Source organism: Anguilla rostrata, chromosome 14, assembly GCF_018555375.3.
Source record: "Anguilla rostrata isolate EN2019 chromosome 14, ASM1855537v3, whole genome shotgun sequence".
Classification (NCBI taxonomy): domain Eukaryota; kingdom Metazoa; phylum Chordata; class Actinopteri; order Anguilliformes; family Anguillidae; genus Anguilla; species Anguilla rostrata.
This window is the reverse complement of record NC_057946.1, coordinates 27,907,447-27,932,456: the sequence shown is the minus strand read 5'-3', so window position 1 is coordinate 27,932,456 and position 25,010 is coordinate 27,907,447. Positions and strand designations below refer to the sequence as shown.

At 43.8% G+C, this 25,010-nt stretch overlaps 1 protein-coding gene and 1 pseudogene across 1 annotated transcript; one reads left to right on the top strand and one right to left on the bottom strand.

Moving 5' to 3' along the window:
* Positions 1-25,010, top strand: part of LOC135239031 (calpain-2 catalytic subunit-like) — a 50,672-nt pseudogene that overhangs the window by 13,597 nt on the left and 12,065 nt on the right.
* LOC135239030 (antigen WC1.1-like) lies at positions 38-24,183 on the bottom strand. The gene is made up of 14 exons (XM_064307364.1): positions 23,328-24,183; positions 18,041-18,355; positions 17,261-17,569; positions 13,205-13,519; positions 11,935-12,255; positions 7,728-8,042; positions 7,142-7,444; positions 6,279-6,350; positions 2,664-2,978; positions 2,279-2,308; positions 2,094-2,132; positions 1,287-1,436; positions 669-767; positions 38-545 (listed from the first exon to the last, which is right to left on the bottom strand). The coding sequence occupies exons 1-14, from the start codon at positions 23,383-23,385 to the stop codon at positions 307-309; spliced, it is 2,880 nt and encodes a 959-aa protein (XP_064163434.1). The 5' UTR covers positions 23,386-24,183; the 3' UTR covers positions 38-306.

Genomic DNA, 25,010 nt, shown 5'->3' with positions numbered 1-25,010 from the left:
ACCTAGAAATCTATGAGGTCTGAAGGGCACAGTGCTCCTGAGGGGTAGAAGTAGCGGATTAACAGTCTATCCCCATGTACCCATAACGGCTGTTTTAATAAATATATGTCATGATTAAACACCATATCTACAATATGATTATATTACAGGCATTTACCAGACACTCTTATTCAGCCATAACTTAAACAGCTTTTTCATTACATAGTATCCATTTATACAGCTGGATGTATTGTGAAGCAATTCAGATTAAGTACCTTGCAGTGTCCTTTCAGGGAAATTGAACCTGCAAACTTGAGCCCAGTTCTCTCACCATTTTACTACACAGCTGTCCTGTTCACAGCCAGTGATCCTGTTACATACGCCACCGAAACTCTGAGGAGCACTCAGGAGTTCCACCCCTCCCAAAATCACCCTGGAGCCACAGCACCACCACCTACACCCACTGAGAGCTCCACAGAGCTCCGCCCCCTTACCTGAGAGGGAGTGTCCCTCGCCGTCCTCCACGTCTTCATACCCAGAGGGCGGATCCTCTGATAGGCCACTCCCTGTGGACAGGAGAGAGGGTGTGTCCCGACCCCGCCCACACCACACATGCTCTGAGGAGGTCTTCTACAGAGTGTTTAAGACTTTACTGTGAAGCACGAGGAGGACAGATCTGATTCACTCACCCCACCGGGGGGCGCTGTAGGTTCCCCCTCTAGCTAGTTTGTACTCGATCTCCTCGTAGACAGCTTCATGCAGAGGGGCGTGGTCCCATTCAGACAGGGCTGTGTGAGCAGAGACAGAGAATCACAGAGTCAAAGTCTCCTCTCAGAGAGCACATCTCTCTCTGCATGAGCAGCAGAGGTACAGCACACAGCTACCGTCATACACCAGCCACCTGTCAGAGACCAGGGCCCTGTAGGACTGCTGATCTGAGATCAGTCCAACCTTTTATCACATAACTGATTCAGGCAGACTGCAGGAATGTGATCGACCACAGGGGGGCGCTGGCGCACAAAAAGACACAATCAGCATGCCAACCAAATCCCTCCCTCGGGATCACTGCAGCCAAAAATGTGTCACCCGGCAGTCTCCTTGCTTTCAGGGCAGCTGGTGATGGAGGACTCGGCCCCACACTGCGGGGCCCACCCACACGCACTGGCGCAGGGTCTTAACTGGGCGAGCCTCCCATCAGCCCCCATTCAGAGCTGCGTGGTTAACCCACTGAGCTGATCACTGGAGAGGCTTCTTCAGTCACACTCGGCGTGTGATGGCGGTTCACCCGGCGCCCGTCCGCCCCCTACCTCTCTTCAACGCTCTGTTCTGGAACAGCAGAACACCCAGCACTGCCAGCAGCAGGAACAACAGCGCCCCCATCACCAGGAAGGCCACTGCTGGGATAGACGGGCTGGGCGGAACCTCCTTTGATCCGGGCACTGGCCGTTTGGACACAACTGCAAAACGGGGAAGGCAAGGGGTTGGGCATCAGCAGAGAACATGGCACACTGCCTCTACTCTACTTACACTAACCACTGAGCTGTGTTTCCACCTACAGTACTGTACTTATACAGCCAGCCATCCAGCGACCTATTAAAGCAGAGCAACTGTCTGCATTAAGCAAACTGAGTCATTCCACAAGATACCCACTACAACATAAAAAGGTGGCCTGAGAGCAAGTGCATGGTTAACTTTCCAGCTAGTAAACTTCAGCTAAGCCTGTGCTATCTGTACTAGAAGGTGGGTGTTCTCTCTTCTCTATTCAAGAACATTGGCTATTTAAATTAAGCAAACTGCTAGCTTGGAACCAGCATTCAGCAAGCTTAGAGAGCCACATCATGTTTATTGTTAGATAGAAACCTATAGGATTACATTCAGTCTTAAAGCATTAATGCAGAGGTACTGTTGCCAACAGGCAAAAAACTGCAAGAAGCAGTTGTGTGTTAACACTCATATACTGAGTGTTACTTAGCAACCTACCCAGGCAAACAGCCACCACCATTTATATGGTAGAAATGCAATACAGAGCATTAATGGAAAAGCAAGTCCCAACAGTTGAAATTAGTTGTGAGGTCCTCTTTTCACTGTATAAATGACTCCTGGGGCAACTTTACCTGGCTGTGATTTTGGTTGTGTAGTCATTGCAGGAGTACCTAAAACAACAAAAATAAAATAAATTAAAATGCATTGTTTTCTTTATTGGGCATGAGAAAGGGTTTGTGTGATTGATAGGGCTCTGAGCTCAGCCTCTGGTTTCATCTCCCAAACTCTCTCCTACACCATCCAGAGGAGTCCGTACCTGCAGCGGAGCTGGACTCAGATAAAGGAACTGTAAAATAAAAATGAAGAGATTTGTTATTTATTCATTCACTTGTTCCGCTTCCTGTTCCTGCCCACTGTTATCGGCTGTGACCCTGATGATGTCACATCCTCTCTGCTCATTCCACTTCTGTAAGCTGCGCAGGATACGAGCTTCTGATAAATGTAAATGTAGTTCCAAAGCATCATGTTTTCTACTTGCATTATTAGTGAGCGCATGAATAAAGTAATCATTGAGCTGTAATGCAGGGTGGATCTTTAAGCTGCTCCTGGGGTTTAGGGTGTGTGTTTCTGTCAGGGCTCCAGTGATTAATCTTCTCAGAAGCTGGCAGTCAGCCTGAGGTGATCTGGAGTCGCAGGCTCACCTGTGCAGGTGACCCCAGCCTGGTTCTGGTGTGGGCAGCGGCTGTGCTGGTGCACAGAGTGTGGGCAGTCCCACAGGTGCATCTCAGTGCCCCTGCAGTTCACCTCAGTCAGCCAGAGGGTGTCGTTCCCCATCCCAGAAGTAGCATTACTATGAGCCTTTCCTGCTGACCCACAGCCCAGCTGTCTGCACACCACCTGGACGTCCATCGCGTCCCAGGAGTCTCCACACACCGTCCGCCAGGAGCCCCCGTGGAACACCTCCAGCCTCCCAGAGCACCCGCCTTCACCCCCCACCAGCCGGAGGGGCCAGTGACCTAGAGCAGGAGACACAGATGAGCTGAGCAGCCTCATTACGTTTAGCATCTCCTACAGACACATCTCCACTAACACTATGACTGACCTCATTACGTTTAGCATCTCCTACAGACACATCTCCACTAACACTATGACTGACCTCATTACGTTTAGCATCTCCTACAGACACATCTCCACTAACATTAAGACTGACCTCATTACGTTTAGCATCTCCTACAGACACATCTCCACTAACACTATGACTGACCTCATTACGTTTAGCATCTCCTACAGACACATCTCCACTAACACTATGACTGACCTCATTACGTTTAGCATCTCCTACAGACACATCTCCACTAACACTATGACTGACCTCATTACGTTTAGCATCTCCTACAGACACATCTCCACTAACACTATGACTGACCTCATTATGTTTAGCATCTACAGACACATCTCCACTAACACTATGACTGACCTCATTATGTTTAGCATGTCCTACAGACATATCTCCATTAACACTATGACTGACCTCATTACGTTTAGCATCTCCTACACTACAGACACATCTCCATTAACGCTCGTGTTACCCCACTACTCAAAAAACCCACCTTAGACCCCTCCGATGTAACAAATTATCGACCCGTATCCCTTCTACCCTTTCTGTCCAAAACCCTTGAACGAGCAGTTCTTAAACAATTAACCTCTTTTCTCCATCAGAACAACCTGCTAGACCCTCACCAGTCTGGCTTCCGATCCGGGCACTCAACAGAGACTGCACTACTAGCTGTGACGGAGGCACTTGCCACTGCAAGAGCCTCACGCCTTTCCTCTGTCCTGATCCTTCTTGACCTGTCTGCAGCTTTTGACACGGTCAACCATAAAATACTCCTCTCCACCTTGGCTGGGATGGGAATTGCCGGGACTGCCCTGTCTTGGTTCTCTTCCTATCTTGCAGATAGGACCTACCAGGTCACCTGGAAGGGGTCTGCCTCTGCCTCTCATCCACTTGTTACGGGAGTGCCGCAGGGATCTGTACTGGGTCCTCTGCTGTTCTCCTTATACACCAGATCTCTTGGTTCAGTCATTAATTCACATGGTTTTTCCTATCATTGTTATGCAGATGACACACAACTCTTCTTTTCTTTCCCCCCCTCGGCCACACAGATCAATGATAAGATCTCTTCCTGCCTGGCTGACATTTCCACCTGGATGGCCAGCCACCATCTGAAGCTCAACCTCAACCTCAACAAAACTGAGCTGCTCTTCTTCCCGTACAAGACCTCCTTGCTTCGTGAACTCTCAATCACGGTTGATGGCACCACAGTGACTGCCTCTCACTCTGCAAAGAGCCTGGGGGTGGTCCTGGATGACCAGCTGGACCTCAAGGAGCACATCAAGGCAACATCACGGTCCTGCAGATTCCTCCTATACAACATCAGGAGGATTCGACCATACCTGACGACGCACTCCACCCAGCTGCTCGTCCAGGCTACGGTGACCTCTCGCCTTGATTACTGCAACTCTCTCCTTGCAAACCTGCCAGCTTGTGCCATACAGCCACTACAGATGATTCAGAATGCCGCTGCCCGACTCATCTACAACCTCCCCAAATTCTCCCATGTCACTCCTCTGCTGCGATCACTTCACTGGCTACCGGTCGCTGCCAGGATCCGATTCAAAGCCCTGACCCTTGCCTACACTGCCGCCAACAGGACAGCCCCCATCTACTTGCAGGACATGACTCAATTCTATGTGCCTGCTCGACCACTCCGCTCTGCGGCAGCAGGGCGTCTTGCAACCCCTCCCACCCGCCCAAAGGGATCACAGAGCTTCTCCACCCTAGCTCCCCAGTGGTGGAACGAACTCCCCGTCCCTCTCCGAACCTCCCCCTCACTATCCATCTTCCGCCGTGGCCTGAAGACTCATCTCTTCAGACTATACCTAGAATAACCACCACCACGCTGTATATATTTTTTTTTAAAAATAAATAAAAATAAAAATAAATAAATAAATAAAATTAAAAAAAACCCTTTTCCTATCACTTGTTACATGTTGCCCCTTCCCTGCACTTCTTGGTAAATTGTATTCGTCCTAATACTGTAGCTTATTCTTCTGCCTAGTTTGGCTTTGCAGATGTTAGACCAGGATAGTGTTCTTTGTTCTCGGCTAGAAATAGCTTTACAAAATAAGTAATTGTACCTTACTGAACCCGTGTTCAGCAGTTGTCTACGATCATGAAAATGCACTTTTTGTACGTCGCTTTGGATAAAAGCGTCTGCTAAATGAATGTAATGTAATGTAATGTAACACTATGACTGACCTCATTACGTTTAGCATCTCCTACAGACACATCTCCACTAACACTATGACTGACCTCATTATGTTTACCATCTCCTACAGACACATCTCCACTAACACTATGGCTGACCTCATTACGTTTAGCATCTCCTACAGACACATCTCCACTAACACTATGACTGACCTCATTATGTTTAGCATCTACAGACACATCTCCACTAACACTATGACTGACCTCATTACGTTTAGCATCTGCTACAGACACATCTCCACTAACACTATGACTGACCTCATTACGTTTAGCATCTACAGACACATCTCCACTAACACTATGACTGACCTCATTACGTTTAGCATCTCCTACAGACACATCTCCACTAACACTATGACTGATCTCATTACGTTTAGCATCTCCTACATTACAGACACATCTCCATTAACACTATGACTGACCTCATTACGTTTAGCATCTACAGACACATCTCCACTAACACTATGACTGACCTCATTACGTTTAGCATCTACAGACACATCTCCACTAACACTATGACTGACCTCATTACGTTTAGCATCTCCTACAGACACATCTCCATTAACACTATGACTGACCTCATTACGTTTAGCATCTCCTACAGACACATCTCCATTAACACTATGACTGACCTCATTACGTTTAGCATCTCCTACAGACACATCTCCATTAACACTATGACTGACCTCATTACGTTTAGCATCTCCTACAGACACATCTCCACTAACACTATGACTGACCTCATTACGTTTAGCATCTCCTACAGACACATCTCCATTAACACCATGACTGATCTCATTACGTTTAGCACCTCCCACAGACACATCTGCCCTAATATTATGGCAGACCTCACGTAATGCTTTCTGCTTTGCCAAAGCAGAGTGGATTTGTGGCTGTGGATACAGCCTGCTCAACATTTGCATTACGTTCAGTAGACACTCTTATTCAGAGCGGCTTACCACAGGATTCAACCAAAAAAACGTACTTGGGCAAGCTCTCTGATTTGCTGCTGAGGAACATGACAATTTGCTTCGTGGAACTTCATCATCCTCTTCCCCTTTGATGTGAAGAGAAATAAATAAATAAATGAACTACAAATTAAAAAAAAAATTTTAAACACAAAGATAGAAACAGGTTAATTCCATATCAGAAACAAACTGCACTACTTAGAGCTTCAAAAAATCTCATTCATGGGGTTACACTAAAAACCTTTCAAAAATTCACAATAGTCCATAGTTTTACCAATTTAATGTTGCAAAAACTAATAAGCTGACTTACACATTTACCAGTTTAGGGCAAATTAGCTTCATTAATGATTTCATATCATCCTCCCCATTTGCATATATGAGTCAGTTCTAATTCTATTGTTTCTAACAAGTACTAGGGCCGGCCCTAGTACTTGTTATCTTTCTGAGCGGGGAGGGGGGGGGGAGCTGTTGGATTCCGTCGGGGGGGGGGGGGGGAGGGAGCGGTTCACTTTGTAAAATCCTTCATACATTGCATTGTTGTGAAATGTTCGGGTGCCATTCTGTTTAAAATTTATACCACTAATTCTGCGATAGGGGATGAATAACGTAACTGCGAAAATAACGTTATTTACCTCAGATAAACATTGAATCGTGCGCCCCCCCACCCCCTCGTGGCCGTGTGGCCCCCCCTAGCGGCTGGGGCCCTAAACAACCGCATAGACCATTTATGCCACGGGCCAGCCCTGAGAAGTACTAAAGTCTGCAGTAAGGAGAGTTTTATGCTGCTGTTCCCAATAGGAGTGATACTGTGTTTGCAGTCATGAGGTTTATTATACTGGTCCTAACAGGAGTATAAAGTCTGCAGTAGAGTGAGGTTTACCTGTGCAGTTAAGCGAAGCCACGCTGGTTTGCCCGCAGGTATTCTCACCCCAAGGCTTTGATGGGCACTGCCACAGAGTGGAGTCATGTGGGCGACATTTGAAATGATCCAGCCAGTTTGGAGCTGATTCCAGTCTTGACTGTGTTTTAGACACAAATGTGCTCTTCCCACAGTTCAGCTCCTGACATATGAGAGCAGCCGTGTCTCTAGACATTTGATTGAAGCACACGTTGCCCCAGGTGCCATTGTAGAAAACTTCCAAATTCCCAGAACAGCCCTCGGCCAGTCTCATCTCCTTGAATTCTACAACAACAATGTTAGAAATCTCTTAGGGACAAAATGATTTAAAAATAAACATAACCTTAAAATCTTGTGCTAGAAATTACAGAGGATAGAAAGGTAAATGTATCGGATGCAGGTATAAGTCAGGATGAAAAGCTGTGTGTTCTGTTAGCCACTGCTCTCCTGAGATAAATCTCATCACTTTGAACACCTGAAATTCCTCACCAATCAGGTATCATGTATTCAAACCAAATTAGTGTCAGTGTAAAAGCAAAAATGTTAGATGCTCCATTGAGTTCCAAACCTGAACACACGACTCCCACGTCCTCCTTGTGTCCACAGTCAGTTTGTCCCCATCCGGCTGTGGGACAGTCCCACAGGGATGTCTCGTTCCCAACACAGCCCACCTCATCCAGCCAGATGAGTCCATCTCCTGGTCCAAAGAAGGAGGGTAGCGGGGCACTGAGGGCTGTCCCACACTGGAGCTGCCTGCACACCACCTGAGCATCATTCAGGTCCCAGGAGTCATCACAAACTGTCCCCCAGGAGCCCCTGTGGAACACCTCCAACCGTCCCGCACAGTCCCCCCCTCCCCCCACCAGCCTGAGAGTCCTGTGATCTGAGAGAGAGAGAGAGAGAGAGAGAGAGGGAGAGAGAGGGAGAGAGAGAGAAACAGAGAGAGAGAGGGAGAGAAAAATGGAGAGAGGGGGAGAGAGAGAGGGGGTGAGAAAGAGAAATAGAGAGAAGTTATCTGAGTTTTTACACAAGCTCTGTCTGTTTTAAATACTCTGATTCCTAATACTTCTAAAAAATCCTTTAGGTTGAGTATACTATATCTCATAAAAAACACGTTTTCAACGTACAAAAATGCCAAGTTACTAAAAAGTATTGATATCAAAATGACGCCAAGTTACGATACTACAAACAATATAGGCTATCTTGCCTCACCGAAATGACATAAGATGTATCTCAAAGCAATGCTACCCAATATTTCCTCAGTTCTTTCAAGTCACTTGGCCCTGTGTATAAGCATGCACTACATGGACAGGCCAAACATATGTGTGGATGGCTCTCTCACAGTCAAGATTGATTGAATAGGTGTGTGTATGTCCAATTTGTATTGGTATGTAGGCCTATGTATTTCGCTGCCCAGGCTTTCTGTTGCGTGAATGATAGTATGTTTCTTGGTACAAGTGTGTTCGTGAATGTGAATGTAAGATGCTGCCAGGGAAATGTCCCCATGCGGATAAAGAAGTTCTCTATGTATGTATGTACAATATGTGTTTTACATGCAGTATTTATTGTACGTAGCAAATATACAATAACTTGCACATGTACTCAAATTCAGTTCAGAAGCAAGTATAAACATGTTTTCTGGAGAAATGTGCTTCCTGTCGTTGCTCAGCAGCAGTTCTGTACATTAATGAATTTATACATTAATTTCAATGTACAATGTTCAATGTGTTCCATGAGGCAATTCGAAATATTTGTCTCTTTGATCTGACAGAAAGTTGCATGACATTGTGAAATGGTAAGATAAGAAAACACAGGGCCAAGTGACTTGAAAGAACTGAGGAAATATTGGGTAGCATTGCTTTGAGATACATCTTATGTCATTTCGGTGAGGCAAGATAGCCTATATTGTTTGTAGTATCGTAACTTGGCGTCATTTTGATATCAATACTTTTTAGTAACTTGGCATTTTTGTACGTTGAAAACGTGTTTTTTATGAGATATCAGTTCTTTTTGCAAAGCGTTTTATTATGAGAGTGAGAAATGCGACCCTGCAAGAAACGGTTGTGGATTATGGCTATCGTTGTGTGAATCTGTACAGTCTGATGAGCGTGTACCGTTCAGCAGTTTCGGTTTGCTATATATGTAAAACAGTGGCTGTGAGAAAGGATGCAGTGGCGTAAGCGTAAACGCATCAGGAACGCAGATGGAATATGGTATGTACTCACGGATTTGACGTCCATCCAACGAGCCTTGACTGACAAAATAATGAACACGCCCGTAGAATTATAACTCCCTAGGTCGCAACTTGTGTAGCCTTCTGTCCTGCTCCGTTTTCTGTTATTTCGTGGAGATGCACTTTTAGTGTTTGTAAGGTTTATCCTTCTGTCCTGCTCCATTGTCTGTTATTTCGTGGAGATGCACTTTTAGTGTTTGTAAGGTTTATAAGGCATTTGATAGGCTTATCTGCAGGTAGGAATCCTCTTCGCTGTTTTGCTAAACGAGAACCGGAAAACATGATAGTGGAGAATAGGAGCAGACGCATATGTCCCAGCAGGCTTTGCATATGAGAGAAAACAACAGTGTGAGAGAAATTAAAATGAAATTACGAAATTCCGTAGTTGAAACAATATGTTTTTAGCAGAATGGGCATGTAGGTGAAGGTTGACATGATCACGGAGTATAGTGCGAAGTAAATGGAGTGACCATGAGCGAGCTTATATTCCTTATCAAATGGTATATATAACAGTCGGTATTGAACATTAGTTGTTGAAGTGGAGGGTTAAATAACATTGCACTCATTATTTGCTTGTACTGTAATGCAATCTATTGCACGAATGTTTTTTTCTCATGTTCAGTGCTAGTAGTTATACTTATGAGTGAATCATGATTTTAAATGTAATGTTTTAATGCGGAGTTGCAGAACGTACACGTAGTAAGTGGCTAGATACTATGTGGCTAGATAGAGAACAGGGCGAGGTAACATGAATGTAGAAACGTGGCGTTTGCTGATATTAAGGTTTTGTACGGTAGCCAAGTGAAGAAATATAGTTAGTAGAAATGGCACAGTGGTGAACTGGTGTAACTTTTAAATAAAATGAATACATTTGCGTCATGACATGCATATGGGTGGCCGTGAGTGAGTGAGGTTTACCAGTCTGTGACTTCGTTAGCTAATGCCATAACTATGCAATGCGTGAAATATCATTAGCGAATCTGTCGGTGGTTTTAAAGAAGAACACAAGCCAGTAAGCACAGAAGAGCTTCCGTTGAGTCCATATGGCTTAGCAATATTGTAGCCGGTCAATAACTGAACGTACAGACGGTAAGTCATAATGCATATATCTTAGCAATATTGTAGCCGGTTAATAACTAAACGGTGAACGGCGGGTAGATATGGTGCAAAAGCAATAATTAAGAAGTAGTAGACAATTATTAGTGAGGGTCGAAGCAAGTAAAAGAAACGTGTTTCAAGCTGGGCTTGAACATACGACCCAGTGTTCCCAAGCCTGTAACCTTACCCACTAGGCCACGGTCGGATTAGCTGTTCAAACTGCGGAGTTGCAGAATGTACATAAGTAGTAATTGTGTGTAGCGTATGTGGCTAGATAGAGAACAGAGCGAGGTAACATGAATGTAGAAATAGAAACGTGGCGTTTGCTGATATGAAAGTTTTGTACGGTAGCCAAGTGAAGAAATATAGTTAGTAGAAATGGCACAGTGGTGAACTGGTGTAACTTTTTAATAAAAGGAATACATTTGCCGTGATGAAATGCATATGGGTGGTCGTGAGTGAGTTTTGGTAAAGAAAATATAGGCGTAAGAAAACGTTAGTGTAAAAGAGGAAATTATCTGCCTGAGGGCGAGTCAGGGTTCAATCCTGAAACCGGAGGTTTACCAGTCTGTGACTTCGTTAGTGCAGCACCATGCCATAGCTATGCAATGCGTGAAATATCATTAGCAAACCTGCCGGTGGTTTTAAAGAACACAGGCCAGTAAGCACAGAAGAGCTCCCGTTGAATCCATGTGGCTTAGCAATATGGTAGCCGGTTAATAACAGAACGGTGAACGGCGGGTAAATATGGTGCAAAAGCAATAATTGATAAGTAGGCTAGTAGACAATTATTAGTGAGGGTTGAAGCAGGTTAAAGAAACGTGTTCCAAGCTGGGTTTGAACCTACGACCCCATGTTCCCAAGACTGTAACCTTACCCACTAGGCCACAGGCAGACTAGCTGTTTGAACAGGAAATGTTTCAGAGTAAAAATGTATGGGTATTTTGCGTGTGTATGCGCGTTTTTGATTGGGTAGTGTAGGTGCAGATTTGGCTGGTGTCAGTGAAATGTCCAATGGGGAGACATGTTGTTAGTGGGATAGGCGGCAGGAAAAATAAGAATGAGAAGAAGAAGAAGAAGAAGAAGAAGAAGAAGAAAGAGAAGAAGAAGTAGAAGAAGAAGAAGAAGAAGAAGGAGAAAACGCAAAATCCCCTTAGTTTGGGGCTTTATTGTGTGGACATGTGAAGTTGTTTATGAATTCTGTCTGTTGAAATGGGGTCAGAATGAACAGAATTTAATGTTTTTAAGGGCTGAGTGTCTGTGGCTGTTGTGGTTATTTCTGTGGGGAACCCTGAAAAGTGCCAAAGTCTCGGTGCTGTATAGGTATGGGGCATGCCCCCGCCAAGGCGTAACTTGGCGGGATGGCATACCTGCCATCCCAATCCCCCATGTCAAACAAGTAGCTAGAAACTGCAGAGAAACTCCATTAGTAACCTGTACTCACTGGAACAGACGATGGACACCTGTTCCCTGGAGCTGCAGGTGAGTTTGTGTGGAGTGCTGCAGTTCCCCAGGTGAGCCTCTCTCCCGGAGCACTGAACCCCCATCAGACACTCCCCACTGCCCCCCGTCCCAGACGGAGAGGAGCTGTAGACCTGCACTGCAGAGCCACAGCCCAGCTGCCTGCAGGCCACCGAGGCCTCACTGAAGCTCCAGGACCCCCCCACTCTGCTCCAGGTCTGCTGGTAGTACACCTCCACCTGGCCCTCACACGCACCCTCTCCAGCCAGCCGCACCGTCCCGTCCAGAGCTGAGAGGGCAGAGCCTGATAAACCCAAGTGTATGAGGGTTAGAGTTAGACTCCTCTGATAAACCCAAGTGCATTAGGGTTAGGGTTAGACTCCTCTGTTAAACCCAAGTGTATTAGGGTTAGGGTTAGACTCCTCTGATAAACCCAAGTGCATTAGGGTTAGGGTTAGACTCCTCTGTTAAACCCAAGTGTATTAGGGTTAGGGTTAGACTCCTCCGTTAAACCCAAGTGTATTAGGGTTAGACTCCCCTGTTAAACCCAAGTGTATTAGGGTTAGGGTTAGGCTCCTCTGTTAAACCCACACCCTCTCTTAATTCACAGCAGGCAGAGACATGTTGGGCTGCCACCTCTTTTGCGATTTCCTCTTCCCCAGAATCTATTCATTTGGTTCCGATAGGTACTGATTAGTCTGAACAGTGAATTTGGGAAAATATTGGTTTCTGATTGGGAGGTACTTGGGGCAGGAAAGCAGGAAGTGGGCCTCTGTCTCCACCTGCCAGATTGCAATGAGCACACAGCCTGTTCTCTTTTGCCAGCCAGGTCTTTTTGTGGCAACCAATTTCAATGGCAAGGCTGTGGTCACTGAGTCTGTACATTATTAATGTGTGCCTTTGCTTTTGGTTTTTAACTCTAGTGAGATATTCTGACAGGGAGCAATCTTGGCCTAGAGCACAATAAATTTCCAGTTTATTGTTTAATTTCTTCATGCCAACTGTCAATATATAGTTTTTGTGGATTTTTGACAAAATTTCTAGATGCAGTGGGTGTGATATTTTTTGTTATTGATATTTTGTAAAAATGTTCTTTTGATGGCCAGTTGTCCCAGGGGAACTCTGTCTGGGTAGAGCTGGTTACTCTTCACTGCCTTCAATTCAGTTCTCTCTCTGTCTCTCTCTCTCTCTCAGTGCAGTAAATGTGTGCTAAATTGTACCATGTACACAGTACAGAGAGCAGGACTCCTCACCAGAGCAGATGACTCCAGCATCCTGTCCATGTGAGAGCACAGCTCGGCTCCATGAGGAAACAGCACACTGTGAGAGGCGTGTCTCGTTCCCATGGCAATCAAACACATCGGCTCTGATTGGCTCACTCCCCTCTCCAAACCAGGCCTGTCCTGGCACTGCCACTGCAGTCCCACACTTCAGCTGCTGACAGAGGACATTGGAGGCTCTCCTGTCCCAGCATGCATCACAAACTGTCCCCCATTTACCCAGGTACTGCAGCTCCACTCGACCTGAGCAGTTATCAGGGCTGTCAGCCAGCCTGGACTCAGTGTACCCTACACACAGCACAGTGGGGTTAGCATCTGACCAACACTGAGATAATAAAGGAGACTTACGGAAGAGGCTAACAGAATACACAGGTACAAAACACACAAACACACAGACACACACAGACACACACATACATACACAAACACGCACACACACACACACGCAAACACGCACACACAGACACACACACACACACACACACACACACACACACACATAGCACACAAACATACATACACAAGCACACGCACACTCACACACACATGCACACACATGCATGCAGACACACACACAAACACACACACACATACGCAAACATGCACACACACACACATACATACGCACACACACACACACACACACACATACATAGCACGCACACATACATACACACGCACACACACACATGCACACACATGCATGCAGACACACACACAAACACACATACGCACACACACATACGCAAACATGCACACACACTCACGCACACATACATACACATCCACACACATGCATGCAGACACACACACACAAACCTACACACACACACACACAATCACACACGCACACTCAGGCACACAGACACATGCATACACAAACATGCATACATGTACATACAACAAATCACACAAACATGCACACACTCACACATACATGCACACATACATACACACACCCACTCATGCGCACACACACACATACATATACACACACACACCTGCACGCACACATGTACACAAATGCAGGCTGACACACACACAAACACACACACACACACAGACATGCGCATACACAGGCGTACAATAACACACACATGCACACACGTACATACGACAAATCACACACACACCCATACACATACACACACACACAAACACACACACACTCATACGCACACACGCACACACACACTCAGGCACACAAACATACGCATACACAGATGTACAATAACACACACATGCACACACGTACATACGACAAATCACACACACACACACACACACACACACACACACACACACACACACACCCAGAGCAGTAGCCAGAGTACTTACCCACACACGCCGCTCAGAGCATATCACTCCTGTTCTTAAATCATTGCATTGGCTCCCTGTTAAATCCAGGGTTGAATTTAAAGTGTTGCTAACTGCTTACAAAGCATTGCATGGCTTTGGACCTTCATATTTGCAGGATTTGATTGAACCTTATGTTCCCTGTCGTACCCTGCGTTCAGCTACTGCTGAACTTTTAGTGGTTCCTCGTTGCCGATTAAAAACAGCTGGGGGAAGAGCTTTTAGCTGCGCTGCACCGTGCCTCTGGAATTCAATCCCAAGCCATATCAGAGGTGCAGCTACAATTGGTTCTTTTAAATCGTATCTTAAGACTTAAGCCGCGTTTCCACCAAAATTACCCGGAACTTTCAGTCCCAGGAACTACTTTACCAGGAACTAAAAGGTTCCTTCAGCCAATGGTTGTCTGCGTTTCCACCGGGGCCTAAAGTACCGCGAAGATTAGGCAAATTAGCCCACTGACGTTGTCGTCGGTCCATCTGTCATATGATTTTTTCTGTAACCCCATACTACCACCGAAGTAGCCTACATTATTTTCTAATAACCGGGACAGCCCGGAGGGGTTTATTCCACTTATATACAACGGGTTACCAACAATGACTATATATGGTTACTTTTGTATTTATTGATTTTCATATATCCTTTCAAACACATTCATTAACACCAGAAAACATGCACACGTTGTAAACAATTTGCTGTTTTATTACTTTCTCGTTGTCAATTCCATATAGGCTAATCGCAAAATGACAAGAATAGAACGAAAACTCGGACTTGCGTGAAAATGTAAATTAGTAGTGGTACAGCCACCGTTTGCTTTCCTTCGAAGTTACTGCTAGCCGAGCAGCGAAGTGTGCCCTCCAGATGCGAACCATGCACCATAAATGAGTCCATAGTCTTCCTGGTCTTTTCGTGGAATTGAAAAATGGCAGTAAAATTGAGTAAAATTACGGCAGTCTGAAAAAGCTAAAGCGAAGATTACTAGAATTAACCTGTTATTTTAAACGGATAAAAAGTGCGAAAGGTGATTTCCAGTTTGCTTGTACTGTATCACCAATGTTAATTAGGCAGAACTACCGCATACCTCACATAACTGTATCAAACGTTTTGAGTCAATTACAACGGGCTAACAAAGAAAATCCGGAAGAAAATATTCAGCAACCGAATTAATCCGTTTGAATGTTTTGGTAGCCTACGTAATATGCTGTCCCAGCACGAATGCTTAGCATTTTATAAAACGAATACTAAAGCAAGAAAAGAACAGAAGAGCACACGTTATAATTCCAAGACGTTGACAGGTTATAACCAAAAGTAGGCTACTGCGCCGCATAACATACAAGTTTGATTTGAAGTTATTATGAAAATTAATTGGTTTGCCGCTGCATATTTTCAAACATGGCGGGTAATGGCGGAAAATAAATACAACACAAATGCTACGAGTACTCGACCAATCAGAAATGTTCAGCGCTGCAAGCTCCACCCAAAAGGTTCCTGTACTTTCGGAAAGTACTACCCCTCGAGCAGGAACGTTTTGGGGGGTAAAACAAAGCCCCCAGAACTAAATTTAGACCCTAGTTCCTGCGGTGGAAACGCACTGAGTTCCTCAAAAGGTTCCTAGTTCCGGGGTATAGTTCCTGCGGTGGAAACGCGGCTTTATTTGTTCTCATGCGCCTATTCCTCTTAGTTTTGACTTCTCATGTTATTTATTTATACATATATATATATATATAATTTATTTATTTCGTAAAGCACCCTGGAATGTATGCATGAAGAGCGCTATATAAGAGCTTATTGTATTGTGTTGTATTGTATTGCATTGTATTGTATTGTACACCCATATACACACACACACACACACACACACAGAGGCTACACAGATAAAACTCACACAGACACTGGGAGATCATACAAACTCCACACAGATTAGACTCACACAGACAGCTAGGGGCGACATAGCTCAGGAGGTAAGACCGATTGGCTGGCAGTCGGAGGGTTGCCGGTTCAAACCCCGCTCTGGGCATGTCGAAGTGTCCTTGAGCAAGACACCTAACCCCTAATCCCTAACTGCTCTGGCGAATGAGAGGCATCAAATGTAAAGTGCTTTGGATAAAAGCGCTATATAAATGCAGTCCATTTACCATTTACCATTTACAGACACTTGGAGATCATACAAACTCCACACATATTAAACTCACACAAACACTGGGAGATCCTGCAAACTCCACACAGATTAAACTCACACAGACACTGGGAGATCATACAAACTCCACACAGATTAAACTCACACAGACACTGGGAGATCATACAAACTCCACACAGATTAAACTCACAGACACTGGGAGATGCCGCTGCTCAGAAATGCCTGTATGTGAATTCCTGCAGCTCACAGGAAGGCTGTGATAGCTCTGTGTGCTTCCTCTTCCTGTGTGTCTATGGTACATATGGTGTGCTTCCCGTATCACAGGGCTATGGGCTGTACATCCCCGCTCTCTATAGTGTTCACTGCATTTTACAGATTATATCTGCATCACAATATCCAGCATTACAGCCCCTGACATGTAACATTTCACAGTATAATGAATGAATATCTTGATCTTCTTAAATATAAATGCATACAATCTGTTTAGGACTATATTAACCCAGTGTCACTGAAACACACAGTATACAAATGACTCTTACCAGAACACACCAGTCCCACATCGTTTCCATGGGAGCAGGGTTGATTCTGTGAGGGTGCTTTGGGACAGAAGTAAATGTGAGATTCTTTGCCTGAACACTGAATCTCCTCTGCCCACACCGGGCCCTCCCCCTGGCCAAACGCAGCTGCCCACCGCAACTCTCCAGGAGCCCAACAGCCCAGCTCCCTGCACACAACCTCTGCGTCCCGCTGGTCAAAGACAGCATCACACACCGTGCCCCAGGAGCCCCCATGATGCATCTCTACTCTCCCAGAGCACAGGTCAGACCCGCCCACCAGCCTGACGTTACCTAGAGGTTAACAGGGAATAAAGAGAGAATCATCTGCAATGACTGGCACCTTATTCCAGAGACAACAGTGAGCACAGCTGCATGAATACAGGACTGCACGGCTATTATACATGGAATACAGCAGTGTGATATGAGCCAATCCCGTATAAACTGCAGCATGTGATGAGCCAATCACACGTAAACTTCTGCTACAGACTTAAACTTTAAAAGAATAAACATTGTGATAGCGTCAGAAAAAGAGAAATACATCAGAAACACAAAGATTCTGCTGTGACTGTGTAAGTGCTGAATTAGTTCAGTGAAAGGAGCAATACAGTAATTTACTTCATAACACCACATTTTAAAATGTAATACTATGTTTTAGTTATGTAATAATATATGCATTTATGAAACTAATACATCCTCATTTAAATCCAAAGTCCTGTGTTGGTATAAGAACATTGGTAAGAGCTGAATAACACTGAGTCCTACCTGAGCAGATCACTCCAGCATCCCATCCATGACCACAGTTATGTACACCCCATCCTGCTGACCCACACTCCTTCAGTGTGGATTCTGATCCCCTGCAGGACACATCATCCATCCATATTGTCCCAGACCCAGGGCCAAAGTGGCCATATTTTGGTGCTTCTACAGCATCTCCACAGCCCAGCTGTCTACACACCACCCCAGCATCTTTCATATCCCAGCGATCACCACACACTGTCCCCCACTTTCTCTGATGGTAAACCTCCACTCTCCCAGCACAGGGGCTTCCTCCATTCACCAGCCTCACATCCTCACTGCCTGAGAGAGAGAGAGAGAGAGAAGGGGGGGAGAGTTTGAGTTTTAACAAACCTTTATTTCACAATACATACAGTCATTCGGCAACAACAAAAGCAGCTAAAATAAAGAAATCACCATATCAAAATGAACAACAATACCAAGACACAAAAAAACAAACAGATTAAATAGGGAAAAGGAAAAGAGAAATAGAAGTCGAACAAAGCAATGGAACGCAAGCTTCTACAAAAATAAACCTATGACCATTTGTGACACCCTCATCTTAGTATGTTGTTAAATATTAAATCTCCACCCGCTAGACTACACTCAGCCTCCCCATGGCACCACCTATCCTGAAAAACCCCCAGGTCCTGTATCCTACTATTGCACTCAAAGTCAATAGAAACTTGATCTGAAGGAGGCACTGGAACCACCTATCAATCCACAACATGAGAGACAGGGCAACCTCCACTACAGCAGGGTTATGCAGCTATTGCTGCAACACCAAAGACCCTGGCCAGTTCTGAGATGGGAGAAATACGGCAACTCCTCAACATAATCAGCAGAATAATTGGCTAAGTATAAATGTATATGTATAATAAATATTCTACAATTATATTTTAATTATTGATTAAATGTAATTTAATCAATAATTAAATTAGCTGATAGTTTGTCATTATGCCCCATTCAATGCAATCACTTATTGTTTATGTAAGGAGATCACTTGCAATTAGCAGTTGGAACAATGAGGGCTTTTGTTCTTCAGTGTATGGGCTGAAGAGCACAAATCCAGATTTTATCAGTAGCATAAAATATATAGATATTTTAATCCTCCAGGAGACATGGTGCATAGAGATGTATCAACTTACTGTCCCTTAGGCTACAGAGAAATAGCATTGCCATCCCTCAAGCACAGCAATGTCCAGCATGCCAGAGGTTCTGGGGGCATTATAATATGGTACAAGTAGGAGGTTGCAGGCTCAATGAAAATAATCAAAATAGCAGACTTGCATATCTGGCTGAAAATAAGGAATGTCACATCCCTCCAAATCTCACCTATTCCTATGTACAGCTGTTACGTCCCCTGCCTCTGCTTGCCTGGGTAGTGCAGGTGGAGGTAGTTGCGTAATTACTTAATTGCCTGATTGCTTCCACCTGCCTGTGGCCCAATATAAAGCCCAGTAGTATGACGCAGGGGAGAGGGAGTTTTATTTTGGGGTTTGTGATTTGTGTGGAGAGCTTTGGTTTTGTGAACTTTGTGTGTTTTTGTTTGTTATTTAGATTAATAAATGTCTGGGTTTGTTTTTAGATCAGTTTCTGTCGTGTTTTAGATGCATCCGGACTTTGTTTGTTGCGGCCAGTCGAGCCAGCCGTAACACAGCATACAGTCCCCTCCAAAAGTATTGGAACAGCAAGGTCAATTCCTTAGTTTTTGCTATACACTGAAGACAATTGAGTTTGAGGTCAAAAGATGTACATGAGATGACAGATCCGAATTTCAGCTTTTATTTCCTGGTATTTTTATCTATATTTGTTAAACAACTTAGAACATATCACCTTTTGTATCAGACGACCCAATTTTTAGGTGAGCAAAAGTATTGGAACATGTGACTGACAGGTGTTTCTTGTTGCCCACGTGTCCTGTTAGATTGATTGGTTAAACAATAAATAGTTCTGAATGTCTACTCTTGGTTGGAGTCTTGGGTTTTGCCTGTGAAAACTGCATTTGTGTTATAAAAGATAAACTAACATGAACACCAGAGAGCTGTCTTTGGGAGAAAAGCAAGCTTAGAAAAGAGGGGAAATCAATCAGAGCCATAGGACAAGCATTGGGGATAGCTTGTACGACAACTTGGAATGTCCTGAAAAAGAAAGAAACCGCTGGCGTACTGAGCAACAGATATCGAACAGGTCGACCAAGGAAAACAACAACAGTTGATGACAGAAACATTGTGAAAGCTGTGAAGAAAAACCTCAAAACATCAGTCAGTGACATCACAAACAATCTCCACAGGACAGGGGTGAAGGTATCTCAATCAACCGTTCGAAGAAGACAACAGTCTTCAGAGAGCAGCAATATAGAGGCTATACCACAAGATGCAAACCACTCATCAGTAGTAAGAATTTGGAAGACGGGATTACAATTTGCAAAGAAGTACAGAGATGAGCCACAAAAGTTCTGGAACAAAGTTTTATGGACTGATGAGACCAAGATTAACCTCTACCAAAGTGATGGAAAGGCCAAAGTGTGGAGAAAGAAGGGTGCTATGTTCTAAGTAGTTTAGCACATCTAGGTGTAAATACCAGGAAATAAAAGCTGAAACTCTTGCCTCATGTTCATCTTTTTATCTCAACCCCAAATGTATTCAGTGTATTGCAAAAAACAAAGGAATTGGCCTTGCTGTTCCAATACTTTTGGAGGGGACTGTATATTCCACCCTCTGAATCCCTTCATTACTCAGAGGACATGTTCCTAAATCTCTACACAGAAATCTGCAACTCCCAGGCCCAGGGGAAGGTACTCCTATGTGGAGATTTTAACCAGGACAGGTAAACAACTAGACTTTAGTCATTGGGAAATTGGGAATTTGTCATATATTTGGAGCAACTAATCCGTGTCACTCAATAAATTTATCCTTACAAAATAATTATGACAAAATAATTAATAAAAATGGTAAGGCACTGTTGAATCTCTGTCAAAGTCTTGGTCTCTATATAATAAATGGCATGATCAGAGGGGACTCTTTAGGTAGATATACTGTACATACAGTTCAGCTCTTGGTAACAGTGTAGTAAACTATGCCATCACGGACCTAAACCCCTCCTCCATAAATGCATTTACTGTCAGACCACAAACACCCTTATCAGATCACAGTCAGATCACTGAGTTCATAAAGAGAACACAGCAGTCCAACACACATACATAACCTCAATCCTTTCTACAGATGGGCTCCAAACAGCACACAATTATACAAAGAGGCAATTGGCAGTGATTAAATAAAAATTCTAATAGAAATATTTCAAAACACACAGTATCAACCCTCAAAATAAGGCGTAGACCTGGCCATAAATTACTTGAATAATTTTTTTAAGTAGCTAAAAAAAAAGTTAAAAACCACAAATATGAAAAATGATAATAAGAATGTAATGAAAAATGGTTTGATGAGGAATTTAAACTATGAGAAAAAAGCTGAGAACCAAAATCATAAAAATCCTGAAAACGAAGATGTACGACTAAGATACTGTGAAAAACTCAAACCATATAAACAAACAATTAAAAATAAAAGACTGGAACACATCAGCACGCAACTAAACGGAAATGAACAGTCAATAAACCAAACATGGAAAAAACTACGGCACACAGTGCTGTACATAAACATCTTATAGATAAACCTGGTTCTTATGTAGTACCACTGTTTATAGATTCTCAATAATGTTTAGCCTGGTTTACCATGGGTGTAAACCCCAAGTTTTTGCTGAGAATTGAAAAGGATATGCCCCCAGCAGTGTCTGCATGGTCACTCAGACATGAACCTCAGTAAACTCCTGTGCATCGTAAAATGCTGGCTGTGCAGAGTACAGCTCCTCAAAAGACACAGACGAGCAACAGGAGACCATTCTTCCTACCAAGCTCAGTGCATCTTTATAAGAACTCATTGATCAGTGAAAAAGGAGATTTGCGTGGAATGCATTTTAACCATTTAATGACATTAAGTACAGACCTGGGTGTATGTAGATGTGCATTATACTCTTTTAATATTTTACATTAGTGACAGTGTTGTTATGCACTTATTGTACATTACTTTGAATAAAAGTGTCTTCCGATTAAATGTCATATAATGTAATGTTTTCAGTGAAATGGTATGTTTCCACAATGAGGATTAAACATGAATTTGAATTGTTAGCTTATATATATTTTTTTTTTTTGACGTTAGTAGTTCAGCTCTACAAAATTCCTGTTTAACAATCACTTTTATACTTTTAGCGTTCATCCTACGGAGTATGTCCTCATTATATTTCTCGTGCAATTTCAATAATTATTTAATTTGAAAAATTTGCATGTTTTTAAATTGATAGTAAAATATTGCATGAGAAAGACCACATATTCAAACTTACGTGAGTTTCAAATAAAATAATATTTTCCATTTGCAGCCGTAAACAGCAGTGGAGAATATTATCTGTTCAGAATGTGTTATTTTAAAAGAATTACACAGGAAGTCTGACTCTGGATCAACGTTGCTTCAGTCCTGCTTTTGAAGTTGAGGTTTGAGCAGGTGTTACCACTGATGCGCTAACAAGTTTTTTTTTCTTTTCTTTTTAAAGTTGCTGTAATAAGTTTCATGAGATGAGAGCATTTTAATAAGTGCAATATATTATTAATGTGCTGCCGTAAAGGCATCAAATGTATCACTGATGAGAGTACGTCACATTTCCGTTGTGCCTTCCGTTATAACGCACTAAAGACGGAAGAGTTCTTACAAAAATACACTAATAAAAAGCAACTTGCAACTACAAAAAGTGAAAATATTAATTAGGCTAACTTATGATATAAATTTCACATCAGGAATTTCTGGGAAAGCCAACTAATACCTGGACTGTTTCATGATTATCAGGTGCCAAATTACATAGACACGGAAACGATAAAAACAGTATTTGAAAAAGATCTTTATATTTACATATATTTATATTTACTAAAACACAAACATGATCAAACAAAAAACTTTATCTTGGCTGGATTATTCAAATATCATGTTTTATATACCAGTGAATCAAATAAAGAAACATTTCCTAAATAATTAATAATAAAATTTGTTTCATGAAAGCTTCATGAATGATGCAGAGAAATATTACTACAGTAAACTCTGGTGTTTAGAGATGGCCTGGAGCCCTGCCCTGCCTGGAGAGCTGCCCCTCTGACCCCTTGGCCCTGACCCCCCGTCTCTGAGCCCTGACTGGGTATGGAGAAGCTTGAGAGGAGGATAAAGCTGGTACTCACTGACTGTGGAGAGCAGGAGCAGGGAGGAGAGAGAGAGAAAGAACAGACATCTCTCCATCTTCAGCGCAAACGAACCAAACCTTCCTCAGAGCAGAGTGGATGCTCACACCTTCACCTCTGAGCTCTCAGAGAGACTGAGCCCTGTGCACACACCCGGCCCCCCTCTGAGAGAGCACACTCTTTCCCCCCCACCAATCACACTCACTGCTGCCTTATAAGAGCACTGCAGGAACACTTCAAACAGCCACAGTGACAAATCAGCGCATACCATTTACATTTTCTCCATATATTTAAACTCTGCATCACTGCCGGCTGTCAGGACTCCTCCCACCAGAAGACCCCGCCCCTGTGACACACTGCGCTGACAGACACAGAAGAAGAAAGCGGCTCGTTTCTAAAAAGGATGGAGTTTTCAGTGCAGTGTTTGGCTGTGCAGTCTGAACCCCAGTGCAGCCTTGGGCCTTTAGGAAAAACAAAAACCTGGCGAGAGAAATGGGGGGTGGGCCATTGGAAAAAACGGATCATTTAGTCCACCCCCCAGAGAGACACCCATCCATCACACATCCACCATGTACAGTTGAAACAGCAAAGATTTAGATTTTCATTTGGACTTTTGTAAATTGATCATGACTGTTATTGTGTTAGCTTATTTTCAGATTATAATGTTTTTGTATGAGGCCTGTTCAGGTGATGATCTTTTAATGTGTAAGAATTTTAAAAAACCAATAAAAGACAAAGTGCAGTCTGAAACCCTATGCAGCAAAGCCCTGATGCATTTTGTTTAAAAAATTACTATATTTCTGATACATTTTCAGTGTAAATGCAAATGCATAAAGCAAATAAAAGACATGAAAATAGGATGTAATAACACAGCGAAAGACTTAATTTTTAGTGAAAATAAGCATTTTTATTAAAGGTTTAAAAGTAATAATTATGACAATGATGGTCAAACAAAAAGGTTTTACCTTGTGAACTCCTCCCTATCTTCTGGATGTTTCCCCTCATCCTTCAAGAGGGCCCACATCACCCCGCTGCTGAAGAAGCCCACACTAGATCCTTCAGTCATCCAGAACTACCGCCCGGTATCTCTCCTCCCTTTTCTATCCAAAACACTTGAACGTGCTGCATCTAACCAACTCTCTGCTTTCTTCTCTCAGAATAACCTGCTTGACCCCCACCAGTCTGGCTTCAGGCCTGGCCACTCGACAGAGACTGCACTCCTCTCGGTCAGTGAGTCACTCCATGCCGCACGAGCAGCCTCCCACTCCTCTGTCCTGATTCTCCTAGACCTCTCCGCTGCATTTGACACTGTGGAGCACTCCATCCTCCTGTCCTCCCTGGCAGCAACAGGGATCTGCGGCACAGTCCTTGACTGGATTGAGTCTTACCTCTCAGACCGTTCCTTCCAGGTTGTCTGGGCGGGTAAAGTATCGCCGCCCCGTCCCCTCACCTCCGGAGTTCCCCAGGGCTCAGTCCCCCTTCTCTTCTCCTTATACACCAGATCCCTTGGCCCTGTAATCTCTGCCCATGGCTTGTCCTATCACTGTTATGCCGACGACACACAACTCTTTCTCTCCTTCTCCCCATCGGACACACAGGTCCCTGCCCGCATCTCCGCTTGCCTGAGGGACATCCAGAGCTGGATGGACAATCACCACCTGAAGCTCAACCCGGGAAAGATGG